Below are 13801 nucleotides of genomic sequence, written 5' to 3' on the forward strand. Positions count from 1 at the left end.
GCCTTAAAAAAACCTATATTAAATTGTCTTGCTTATTAGATCATATTCAGAGTAATTGTTTTATACTACAAGGATTGAATAAAATGGGAAAGAGGTTCTTTAAAAGAATATTCAACTTTTGAAATGTAATTTCAAATTGATTTTCAATTGAAACATGTAGATAACAAGGATTGATATTGCATATTGCTGTTCTTTTTGGACCACACAGACTATACTCCAGGGTGAGTCCTGGCTTTGCACTCAGGTATTACTACTGGTGGGGTTTTGGGAAGCATAATGATACAGCAGGCATTGAACCAAGTTGGCTAGGTACAGCAGAAGCTTCCTACCTATTATACTATTTTTCTATCTCCTGAGATCACTATCATGAGGTGAAGTTATTTGGAATTTGATTGGTGACTGTAAAATTTTGTGACACTATGAAAACTCTTGTGATGTCTGAGTATTATTGTTTTCTCAACTCATCTAGCACAGTCTCTTTTGTGATAGTGTACCATGCATCAGGGATTTGGCCCTTACTTTCAAATTTTAAATGGTATCTTTCTTCTAGCTCTGATTTGAAGTGACAGAGAAACCATTTCCAGTATGACTGGGCAGAGGAGTCTGGAGTGATTTTCCATGTGCGATAAATCCCTCCTGCAACTCTATAGATCTTATATGGAATTACTGTAGTCTCACTAAGATGAAAACCACAGTCACTTGCTACTGAAGTTGCACAGCAATCAATAGAAAACTGATCTGTTTTATGCCATCTTCTCCCAGTGACAGCTTTTGAACGATGGAAGGGCACACTGTGGTCTCCATCATGATTGGGGATTGTGTTTGTACAAATTGCATTACAGAAGGGACACTGCACCCAGCAACCACAGAGATGTTCAAAAAGAATTTCACTGACTTCAAACATCTCTTTTTCCTTACTCATACTTAAACATTTCTGTTCCAACTTTTTCATTGCAGGATCCAAAGCACCACTCATGGCATCTTTCAGAAAATAAATATCTTTTATCTCCTGGTGTTCAATGTTTATTAGATCATTTCTTGGGAAGGCAAAATTATTCCCTAGTTTATCACAGAACACATTTAACCACTCAGATGCTGTCTCATTGCTGTTTTTATCTTTAGCAATTTCTGTGGAATCATGAATAACTGATCGGATTATTTGCTTGATGTCTTCTAAGTTTACTTTTATAAAAGACTTTATTTTCTCACTTCCTTCACCTGAATAATATTTTTGAACATATCTCAGGATGAAACTTTTAAAAAAAGATTGCGGATCATGTATATATCGCCAGTAATTCTCAAAATTTTCTTCTTCTGCCAGAGAGATGAGGATATATTTCTCCAGATTTGACCTGTTTGCATTGAATTCAGAGCAGTTTCCTCGAATGTATGCAGCCATCTGAGAAACCAAATTTCTCCGCAAGGTTGTAGAGATAGCAGGAGTGAGTTTGTTCCAGAGAAAATCAACAGAGGTCTTGATATTGGTTGCTCCTTCACAAGATATCTTAAAACTCATAAAGAACTCATCTTTCTTTCTTTCCAGATAGTTTACAGGATCATTTGCTTCCTTGAATGCCCTGTGCATCTCTCTAAAAGTCTTTGCTGCCTCTTTGAATAAACTAAAAGACAAATCAATTTTATATTCGGTTTTAAATGTATATCTTTCCTGTGTGAGTGCAGATTTTATCTCCTCTTCTATTATTCTTAATATTTCATAGAAATAATGGGAATTGTAATCTTGCTGCTGCTTCTGAATTTTGTCAATAGTGTTATAAAATTTTAAAAAAATGCGTTCTGTAGTCATATCAATGGACTCCTTATCTTGTACTTCTAACTTTAGAGTCTTGAAATAATATTTTTTGTTCATTTGGACATGCTGGTCATATTTGATTTGAAAATTTTTCCCAAATTTATTGTTAATTATATCCGCTATGTTATTCTCTTTGTTGAAGTAACGAAAAAGGATATCTTCAATATCCTTATCAATATTGGGCTCTGGAACAGGTTGATGATTTGAGGTTACATTACAGACCCATTTTTTCCAAAGTTTATCAAATCTTTGATAAAGCTCTTTAGTACTTAGCTTTCGGCGCTTGACAGTTAAAGCCAATTGTTGACTTTTTTTCACTATTTCCTTTTCATAAGCTGATTTTTTGTCATCCAGTGTTTTTTGACTCTTTTTCAAATTGATCATTGCTTGAACTTTTCTTTGGACTTCTGAAATAAGTGCCTCCTTCAATATTCTTAGCTTATTTTCAAAGTTGGCTTTCCACTGAATCAATATTTCACTATCTGGGTCATCCTCAAAATATTTTTCCATTTTTTGTTTGATAAGTTCATAATTTTGTGAAACTTGAGTCTCTAGCATGCTTGTCTGAAGAGTCTGTAAATTTCCATTCTGAATTTGATTCATTAGCTGGTCCTGCAAGCCTAATACATGACTCCTTATATCCCAAGTCCAGCTATTATACATGCTTTCCAGTTTGCTCAAGACCATGACCTCTTGTGTGTTTCTGAAGCTAAAAATAAAGTTCTCACTAACCAGGGCTTTCCATAGATCTTGAATTCTCATTTTCACATCTGATATCTTCATGATGCTTCCTCTGGCTTGTTGTTTGGCTGTTTCCAGAATCTGATGTTTTAGTTCCTGAACATTGTGGCTGTAACGAGGATTGGGAGGGGCCATGGGAGGATTGCCATCCCAGAGGTGAGCAAAATAGTGGACCTGACTGTTCACATCAAACTTAATGACATCACTAAAAAATGTTATGTCTGAACATTGTTCTTGCTCAGCTGCTGCTGCTGTCATTTCATCTAGTTTCTGCTCTAATCTCCTCCGTCCTTCCAAGGTTTGATCTTGGGCCATAACTTCCCCAACATTCTGATGGACAAACAAGCAACTTGGAGAGATTTTTACTTGCTTCATTCTCAGAAAGGCTTGGACAACTATTTGTAGGATGTCTTGCATTTCTGATGGATTTTCCCCAAAAATGTTGATAAGAGTCAAGTTTCCAAGTCCAATGACAAAGGTGGCCAACTCATTGTCATGCTTTTGAGATTTGTTATTTAGTTCTGGGGCCCGAAGTCCTTCTGTGTCCACAACAAGTATAAAGTCAAATCCAAGTTCCTCTGCAAATGTCTCCTCCACCTTTAAGAGTTGCATGTAGGCCCCTTGGGTACACCTTCCAGCACTGACAGTGAATTGGAGCCCAAAAAGAGCATTAAGGAGGGTGGATTTTCCTGAACTCTGTATGCCCAGGATAGAGAGGACAAACAACCTTTTTTTACCAAGTTTCTCAGTGACCTTGTCAAAAACAGCTGCCACCCACTTTAGAGGTACATAAGAAGCTTCCCCATCCATCAGCTCAATGGGAACTCCAGATATCAGAAGATCAGCAGCGATCTGTGGAAGGGAGTGACAAAGGTTTCCTGTATATTTTATGAAGGAACTTTCCTCTAGAGCTTCATAGATTTGACCAACTTCTCTGAGAATATGTTCAATTGCTAAGTTACTGTCATTAATCTTTTTGACAATAGCACTGATCTCATTTTCTATATATTTTGGGACATTAGTCTTTGCTGTCTTTTGCTTTTCTGTTTGTATTTGTGACCACAGAGTCTTTTTCTTTTCCTTCAGTTTTTCCAGGTGTGGTGCTATCAGATTGTCCAAAAACACAGCTAGCCATTGCAAGAAGTATAATTTTGTGTGAGTTTGAGAAAAAGTCCATAGAATTTGCAGGAAATGTTTCATTAAATGATTGAGTGGAAAGGCCCTCTTGAACTGTTCAAGCCTTATTTTCTGTTTCTCTGTCTCTGTTTCACTTTTGTGTTGTTCAATGCTTCGGTTTCCCTTTTCTTTCAGATGATAAAGTTCTTTGTCTTTTTTGCACCAGTTGTGCCATAGTTGGCCCTGAAGGGGTAGCAAGTGTTCTTTCATCTGGGATATGTCCATTTTTTGAAGTAGGCTCTTTAAACCTGCTGCTTTTTCTTTGGCTTCCTTGCAGTCTCTCTGGTCTTCATCAACAAGGAATCCTTGCTTGCGGGCAACCTGGGCACAGTCTTCTAAACTATGAATATTGCCTGATAATTTTAGCAAATTTTTAATAGTAGTTGTGAGCTCCTCTGTTAATTCTGCTTCATTTCTGTTTTGAACTCCAATTTTTACTCTTTGGCCAGAAGTTTTGGCTATTTTCTCTTTATCATCATACAATAAGATGAAAGGTTTTGATGACTGACACAACTGAAGGACACATTTTCGGTTATCTTCATTGTCATCAGTAGTTGACATAAGGATTATAAGAAGAGAAGAGACCTCCTGTAGGAATACGAGTTGCTGTTGGTATTCCTTTGCATTTCCATGAAGATTGGCAAAGGTCAAACAGTTGTCAAATCTGTCTTCTTCCCCTCCAGGACAGAACCAGCAGATTTCTACCACACCCCCCATCAAGAGACAGTTTTTGCTGCTCCCTTTACAATGTCTGTGAAAAAAGGTATCATGTTTCCGTTTACTGAGAAGACAGTTCATGATCTGAGATTTGGAAGCAGACAAGCCATCTCCAACTCTAATAAAAGACACAATGGGAGTAGGGACCCGGCACATCTGTTGATTATTGTAATTGTGGTTTTCATTTGGCGAAATTTTTCTCTCTTGCCAGCTTCTCCGAATTTGATTGAGAGACCAAAGGTAAAATTCAATCTGCGCATTGCAGGGATTAGGTACAAGAAGTGGGAGGGCAAACTGACAAGTGGCAAGTTTCCCCAAAATATACTGTCTGGCAAAATCATCTGTACAGTGAAGGATAGCCATCTGAATATCCATAGGGTGAATATGGGACTTGGAAAAAGATGCTGAATTATTATTCACATCGTCTTCCAAATTGTCTTCAAATGGATCAAAAGCCTCATTTTCCTTATTTAATCTGTCTGGAGAGACTTGACTATCTGTCTTTTTATCATCTTTAGAAACAAGGTATCTTAATCCATAATCTAGTACTAGTAATTTCTGCAAGAAATAGAAGGGAAGCTCTTGTTCAGAGTTGGGATTGTTATTATGCACTGAAGTCTTGTAAATCAAATGGAAGTCAGATCTGGCCATCCTTTTGGGGAACTTATCTTTTAGGCCTAGACGCTGGAGTAATTCTATAAAAGTTGTATTTTTTTCAACCTCACACTTGTAGTTATCAGTGTCACGTATTTCTTTAGATGGTTTGTTTTCGTGAAGTAGACTTTGCAACTCTTTCTTCACATCCATTTGCAGTGAAAGCATGGTGGCCTCAATTTCACCATTCATAAGGAATCTCAAATCTTTCTCTAAGTTTTCCCAATCAGGATATGCTCTATGTGTTTTGAGGACCTGGACAACTTCTGTAGTCAATAACCTCCCCATGTGCTGTGTAGTCAATGCCAAACGTTTTGCTTTATCCTCTGGAGAAACAGCTCTGACTCCAAAAGTAGTCGTCAACACGGTGAGCAATAGAAATGCCTGAGCCCTGTAACTGCAAATATTTTGGAGCTCCTGGTATTTATCATGGGCAGTTTTCATTTCATGCAGTAGGAAATTTAATTCTTCACCCCTCAGAAGATATTGAAAAGTATTATTAACTACATTATATCCTACATTAGCTGCAATGGAAAGCAACAAGTGCTGTCTGTCAGGCTGCTCTGTTACTTGGAGGTAATTCAAGAAGCATCCAAGAGATACACTGATTTCATAGGTGGCCTTTCTTTGAGCTTCTTCTACTGCTTCTGGGGACTGAGATTTGGCCTTTACTTCAATGAGTTCACTTTGTGTCTGTGTTAACATTTTCACTAGTTCAGAAAATTGGGTGATATTGATGTCCTCTTTTTGTGATTCTGACTGAAATATCCACTTCATGATGAAATCTTTCTGTGGAAAGTTTTTCACACTGTAGATATGAGGATCCAGAAGGCTGCACAACTGAGACTTAATAAATTGACTGTTACACATGGATGAATTTTTGCAAAAATTTACAACACTTATCAGAAATTTCTGAAGACTGCAATCTGTAAGGCATATTTTAATCCAAATGTCATAGTTTTTTACTCTTTCACTCAACTCTTGCATGAAATCTATCAATTGCTTAAGATGTTCTTCTGGGTCAGACACCTCCCATGATTTCACAGTTTCTAGGAAAGCCCTAGCCTCCCTCTCAGCACTCAACATATCTTCTCCTGCTGGTAGCTGGGCACTGAGTCCAGTCAGATCATTATAGTTTTCTCTCAGGCAGTTAGCTATCTGAAAAGGATCATTAAAATCACTTTTGTGGTTGGAGAGGATGATTTCCCAAATGGGTAACAGCTGAAGTCCCCTGTCGATGACACACCAGGTTCGATTACTGGCAACTAGACCAGTTTTCCATTGAACAAGGCTATTTGCTTCTAGAGGGCCACCAGTCTGGGTTATAAATAATTGTACCCTGGTCTGGAGGGTTTTGAAGGTTGTATTCTGAGAGGCTATGTTAGACTGAGAGGATGACACATCTAGCCCTGCAGCAGCCGTCAAGCCGAAGCCACTGTAGCTGCCTCTGATGTGATATTCTAGCATTTCTACTGACTGCTGTTTTACTTCTGTCAGCTGCTCACTTTGGAAGCCTTCTGATACGGCTTTCCACCAGTAGATTCCTCCAAAGTGCAGAGGGCCCTGGTTAGCATGAGAGCCAAACTTCTGGAAGAAGTTTTCAGTCCTTTGTCTCAGAACAGTGACTTTATCTGGGCCTGCAGCCAAGCTAAGAATATCTTCAATGCTTTTCAGTTCCTGGAGTGCTGCCTTTGATAACTTTAGTTGATGAAGAGGAAAATGGCAAGAGACCAGTGGCACATACATGAACTTGGTTGAGCAGAAATAAGAGTGTTCATTATGCGATTGCTTTGTTTTCTTGGATTCTGAATGTTTGTTGTGATCTATTCCAATTTCTAAATTAAATCCCCAACCACTGCCTTTGGCTAAGGCAGATACACTGAAGCCCAGTTTTTCTATCGTCTGAGTGAATTCGGATTCTGCTTGAGAAGATGTAAATTCCTTTGTTTCCATTCGTGTGCCCTGCTCTGGTCCAGAAAATAAGAATTCGTTGGGGACACTGAGTAACTCCTCTCTCTTTTCTAGCAGTTCTTGTTGGGATCTAGTTTTATAAATCCCCTGCAGGCTGAGTCCTCCAGATGCCCATCTCACTAATTCTCTATCTGGTAGGTTTTGACTCTGGGACAGTGTTTGTTCTGTAAAATTGATTTGTTTATGCATATTTTCCATGACTTCTTTTAGGGACTTGTTTAGAGGTGGCCAATACTCTTTGGGGATTTCCATTGCTTGCCTCAGTTCTGCCTCGATTTTCCTTACTGCCTCTTCCTGTTGTTGCTTCCCTTTATCCAGCAATTCTGCTAAATTTTGTAGTATTTGGTCTGCCCTCTTCTGCCTTCTCTTAATCTCTTTCAATTGAAACTCCTGTAAATCTGAAAGACTATTTGAGTGAGACATGTTCACCAAAGTCTCCTGATACCTTTCCTCTAAGGAATGTTGTTACAGAGATTTCAGCTTCCTATGGTCTTTTTCTTCTAGATGTTGTGAGGCATGGCAACAGTGTCACATGTTGCAGAATCTTGGGGAACCTCTCAGTACATTTTAGACCTCTTGCTTTCTTTCACTTTTGAGCTTGGACTCATGAGATGTTGTTTTTTATTGTGCCAACACTGTAGAAGAAAAAAACACTCAGTTACCTTGTGTCATGACATCCAGATATGTCAGGAAAATGACCCCAAGTATAGTTTACTAAAGATTCATTTTGACTAGCATTTTTAAATCTTTGTTTTCATGATGTTTTATCAACACTTAAATTTTTTTTTCTGTTGGAAATCTGTTTCTTAATATTGATATCCAGGCAGAATGTTACTTTATAACACTATTTATTTTAAATACTATTATATAGATTAATTGCATGAAGAGTATTAGAATTTGAAAATATGCATGAATTAGACCTATACTGACTTAAAAACCTAAACTTATTTTCTTTCCTTTATTTTACATAAATTGCTATTAATGGTTTCATGCTGTATCTTTGTGACTTTTCAAGTTGTTTCATTACTCTGGCAAGTATATTAATTTTCTGTTATTAGTATTGCACTGTCAGGGAATGTCCCTCCTTTGTCCCCTTGTTACATTTAAACCAATTTTAGGCATTCCTCCTGCCAAATGTGGTTATTTTTCATTGTGAGTCTTTTGCTATATCCACGGGACTGGAGTTGTTTTAGTCACCTGGGCATCTGTAAAAAAGTTGAATATGTCTGCATGGATAAATGGTACCAGAAAACACAAAGAAAAAGTCCAAATTCCTTTGTATTTTTATGTTTGATTAAAAAACATGAAAAGTTCTGACCTGTTCAGAGAGAGCCACAGATGAGATGGAACTTGTAAATTTCCAGTCTTCCTGACTGTAGATTCCATAGGAGTTTGGTGGGATGATATGATGTTGAACTATTTTAGTCAAACCCCTCTCCTATAGGAAAAAACAAGAATGTTACCTGAGAGTATGGCTATGATTTCTGTATGTCATGGTTGGAGAAGTAGATTTTTCTCCCATGGCTCCCAGAATTTTGAGTTAGGATAGCTATTACTAGTAGAAGCAAAAAGTTGGAAACAGAATATATAAGAATAGAAATATAGAAAATAAAGATATCACAGTTAATTAAAAGGTAGTGATTCCTTGTGATTCTTCTTATGACTTCAGCAGGAATCTCTCCCACAAAGCTTTAGGAGAGTCTTCCCAAGATGCATCCTCACATAGACTATGGAAGCCTCTAAATTTCTGAATGCTTTGTCTCACTACTCCATTTTATGTGTAAATACTTTAGTTTGCTGCTGATTTCTAGTTAGAGAGGACATGGCTAATGAGTACTATCAAAACCAAATGACATGTTGGCAAGAGATAAATTGCATACTTGAGCCATTGTATTAATTTTTGAAGAGTAAAGTGTAAGTTCTCAGTAGTCAGCTGCTAAGTTATAGAACTGAGAGTACATTTAAAAACTGAAAATTTTTCCACTAGAGAATAGGTAGAGAATTTGTATCACACTTATAAAATATCCAGACATAATTGTGCTGACACAATCCATGTGAAGATAAATTTTAGAGATTTAAAGATGTATTTGACACTATAGTGAGTGAAAACAAGCATTGCATAGCTAAAAGGATATTAAAAATAAATAAACATGACATTGCCCCCCAAATAATAGGAATTCATCATAAGTCCCTACTTAACACCTTCCAAACACCTTGCACATTGAGGATATTTTCTGGACTTTCCTAGAGACTGATGCCTGACTGATATCAGACCCAAAACCATAAGATATATAGAATAACACGTACGTAAAACACTTCAGGACATTGAGACTAAAGGCATCTTTAAAGAGGAAACTGCACTCTCCAAGCAAGTGAAAGCAGAGATTAACAGATGGGAATATATTAAACTGAGAAGCGTCTCCACCTCAAAAGAAATAGCACCCAGAATACAAGAGCCCCCCCCCCCTGAATGGGAGAAACTATTCACCCAATACCCATTAGACAAGGAGCTAATCTCCAAAATATACAAGGCACTGACCGAAATTTACAAGAAAAAAACATCTAATTCCATCAAAAAATGGGGAGAAGAAATGAACAGGCACTTTGACAAAGAAGAAATATAAATGACCAAAAGACACATGAAAAAATGCTCTACATCACTAATCATCAGGGAGATGCAAATCAAAGCAACTATGAGGTACCACCTCCCACCCCAGAGATTGGCACACATCACAAAGAATGAGAACAAGCAGTGTTGGCAGGGATGTGGAGAGAAAGGAGCTCTTATCCACTGCTGGTGGGAATGCTGTCTAGTTCAACCTTTATGGAAAGTGATATGGAGATTCCTCCCAAAACTGGAAATTGAGCTCCCATACGACCCAGCTATACCACTCCTAGGAATATACCCTAGGACACAAAAATACAATACAAAAACCCCTTCCTTACACCTATATTCATTGCAGCACTATTTACCATAGCAAGACTCTGGAAACAACCAAGATGCCCTTCAACAGACGAATGGCTAAAGAAACTGTGGTACATATACACAATGGAATATTATGCAGCTGTCAGGAGAGATGAAGTCATGAAATTTTCCTATATATGGATGTACACGGAATCTATTATGCTGAGTGAAATAAGTCTCAGAGAGAGAGAGAGAGAGAGAGAGAGAGAGAGAGAGAGAGAGAGAGAGAGAGAGAGAGAAACGCAGAATGGTATCACTCATCTATGGGTTTTAAGAAAAATGAAAGCCCTTGAAATAATATCTTTTAGACACAAAAGAGAAAAGAGCTGAAAGTTACAGTTCACCTCATGAAGCTCACCACAAACAGGGATGAGTTTATTTAGAGAAATAACTACGTTTTGAACTATCCTAATAATGAGAATGTACGAGGGAAATAGAAAGCCTGTCTAGAGTACAGGCAGGGGTTGGGTGGGGAGGAGGGAGATTTGGGACATTGGTGATGGGAATGTTGCACTGGTGATGGGTGGTGTTCTTTACATGACTGAAACCCAAACACAATCATGTATGTAATAAAGTTAAAAAAAGAAAAGAAAAAATATATACAAATGGTATAAAGCAGTATAAAAAACTTTCTGTTTGGTAAAAGAAACATTGCCTAAAATTAAAGGATAGCCTACTAAATGGGAGAAAATAGTTACCACCCTGTGTCAGATAAAAGTTAATACCATAAAATAAAGCAAAAAATTGTACAATAACCCTATTAAAAATGGGAAGAGGATTGTCTTGAAGAAATAAATAAAAGACATGGGCCCAGCATGCATAGAACTCCCTTCCTTATCAAGACATTGTGCACACATTATTCTCTATTGTAAATGGCATATTCTCAAAGATATACCACATACTGAATTAATATATATCTCTATTAAATCATAAAGATAGAAATAATATCAACTCTTCTCTAGATCATGAGGTTTTAAAGTGAAAATTAATTGTACACAAAAAGTAAAAACAGAAACACTTGGAAATTAAACAACGCACTACTGAACAACTAGTGGAACAAATTTGAAATCAGAGAGGAAATCAGAAGATTTCTGGAAGCAAAGAGGAATGAAGATTTTGGGTCTCCCCACCCCAACTTCTTATTTATCCCACCTGAATGATCAGAATTGCCCACACCTGGAATGAGTGGGGAGAGAGAAGGGATAAGGAGAGTTAGAGAAGTGTAGGAGAGGCATCATCATCAGAGATTCAGCATCAGATTCAGCATTAGCAATTGAGCATCATCAAAGAAGCAGCATTAGTAGCATCACCAAAAGGATTTAGGTATCCTGGAAGCCAGTTAGGAAGCCTGGAAAAAACAGCTGAAAGGGAGACAGAGGCCGAGAGACAGCCAGAGGAAGTAGAGAAGTAGCTGCTAGGAAAAGGCTTAGAATAGAGGCCATGTGAGGAGGTGTATATGGCGGTAGGGGCAGTAAAATAGAGCTGGCTGACTACTGAAACTTCATCTGACTGCTTTGTGAATTTCTCCGCTTTCACCCTGCAATCTTCAGACCCGCCAGACCATAGGAACTGTGGGAGCCGGGTTGAACCCAGAAAGGCCTCGCTATCCACAAACCAACTCTAGGATTAATTATTTTATATTAAGACAACAACGATATGATTTACCAAGGCATATGAAATACAGAAAATGCAGTATTAAGGAGAACCTTCATAATAATGCAAGTAAGCACTAAGAATCATGAAAGAACTCACATAAACTACTTAACAGCACAGCTGAAGCTGCTAGAAAAAGGTGAAAAAGGAATGCAAAGCAAGCAGAAGGAAGAAAATAGTAAGACTTTGTGGTAAATTAATGAAATAGAAAGTAAAATTTTTTCAAAAAACTTTCCAAAGATAAATGAGTTCAAGTTCTAATTTTCTGAAAGAATAAACATGATTAACAAAACATTGGCAAGTCTCAGAAAGAACCTAGAGAAAACTGTAGTCAATTAGAAATGAAAGGGGGAGGGAGCTGTTTGCTGCTGTGTGTTCTGAAACATGGCAGGCAGACATTCTGGACTACCTTCTCTACTTCCTGTGTCCTGAACCTTCCCTCCAATCTTTCCTTGGAGGAACTTCTTCAGAGGTAAGTTGTCCTTCCTACAAAGGGTGGAGCTGTTTGCTGCTGTGTGCTATGAAGCATGGCAGGCAAACTTTCTGAATAACATCTCTACTCTCCTGTGTCCTGCACCTTGAACCTCCCTGCCCATTATTCCCTGAGGACACTCTTCAGAGGTGAGCTGTCACACCCACAAAGGGTGGAGCCAGAAGAGTGCGACCTATCTACTTTGCTTTATGGCCTATTGCATATTCTATCTAATGAACCCCACCATAATACGTAGAAAACACCACTCTAAAGCATGACAATGAGGAAACAACACAGGCCAACACCATGTATAGAAAATGAAGATGGCAGCTCTGATGACCCAAAAAGTCCCAATCAACTAGTTAGCCTTGCAGATAAGAAGTTTAGAGAAGAAATATGGAGGAGGTTAATAGAACTCAAAGAAAGCATAGATTGAGCTAAACAGACCACAAAGATAGAAATCAGAAAACTCCAAATTGAAATAACATGGCTTAAAAACTCTGTAGATGAAATTATGAAAACCTAAAAAAAAAGCTTCTCCAACAGAGTAATAGCACCTGAGAGCAGAATCAGTGAGCTGGAAGGTGAGATGCAGAATAACTCCATACAGCAGAAAAGTTTGGAAAAAACCTTAAAGCAAATTATCAAACAATGAAAAAATACTCAAAAAGTGTGAACAGATGAAAATAGAAGTCTTTGAGAAATACAACAGAAACAGCATAAGAATCATTGGAATTCCAGAAACCCAGGAAGAAAATTCCCAGGTAGAATCAACAGACAAGTAAATCATTACAGAGAAACTCTCGAGCAAAAGATGGCATGCAAACAAATTCTGCATGCCCAAAGAGTACCAGCTAAAATAGACTTGAAGAAAAACACCCCAAGGCAGATCCTAGTCAAAATGACAAATCCCACAGATAGGGATAGAATACTGAAAGTAGCAAGATCAAAAAGGGAAATTACATTCAAAGGAGCATCATTAATATTTATAGCAGACTTGTCACAAGAAACCTTCAAGGCCAAAAGGTATGGTGGGATATAGTGACAAATCTCAAGGAAGTTAATGTTTCTCCTAGAATACTGCACCCAGCCAGACTCATTTTCAGGTTTGAAAGAAGTATACATAGCATCATGGGTAAACAACAGGTCAGAAACTTAACAGGCTCAAAACGAGCCTTAAAAGAAATATGGAAAGGTCTACTTTCAGACAAGACAGATCAACAGACATACCAAAGCTTTACACCAAGATGACACTAAATCCCATGACAATTATCTCTCTCAATATCAATGGATTAAATGAACCTGTTAAAAGACACAGTGTGGCAAAATGGAGCAAAAAGCTGTTCCAACCAATTTTCTGCCTAAAAGAATCACATCTGAATAGTCAGAACAAAAATAGACTCAAAATCATAAGGTAGAGGAAAATCATCCAAGCAAGCAACTTCCTTAAAGAAGCTGGAATGGCCATATTAATATCAGATGAGGCAAACTTTAGACTAAGAAAAGTTGTAAGGGACAAAGATGGACATTTTGTACTAATCATAAGATATGGAAAACAGGAAGAAATTACACTCCTAAACATATATGCACCCAGTAAGGGATCAGCAGAATATTTAATACAATTATTGACTAATGTGTAAGA

General features: G+C 37.7%; 1 protein-coding gene across 1 annotated transcript; it reads right to left on the minus strand.

Annotated features, from left to right (window-relative positions):
- Nucleotides 1-302: 302 nt before the first annotated feature.
- Nucleotides 303-7591, minus strand: LOC126018507 (interferon-induced very large GTPase 1-like; the record flags this gene model as incomplete). Its single annotated transcript, XM_049780638.1, is given in 1 exon segment — nt 303-7591. A coding segment is annotated over 1 exon segment (7146 nt), but the record flags the coding sequence as incomplete, so codon positions are not given.
- Nucleotides 7592-13801: the final 6210 nt, after the last annotated feature.

Source organism: Suncus etruscus, chromosome 9 (assembly GCF_024139225.1).
Source record: "Suncus etruscus isolate mSunEtr1 chromosome 9, mSunEtr1.pri.cur, whole genome shotgun sequence".
In the NCBI taxonomy this organism is placed as follows: domain Eukaryota; kingdom Metazoa; phylum Chordata; class Mammalia; order Eulipotyphla; family Soricidae; genus Suncus; species Suncus etruscus.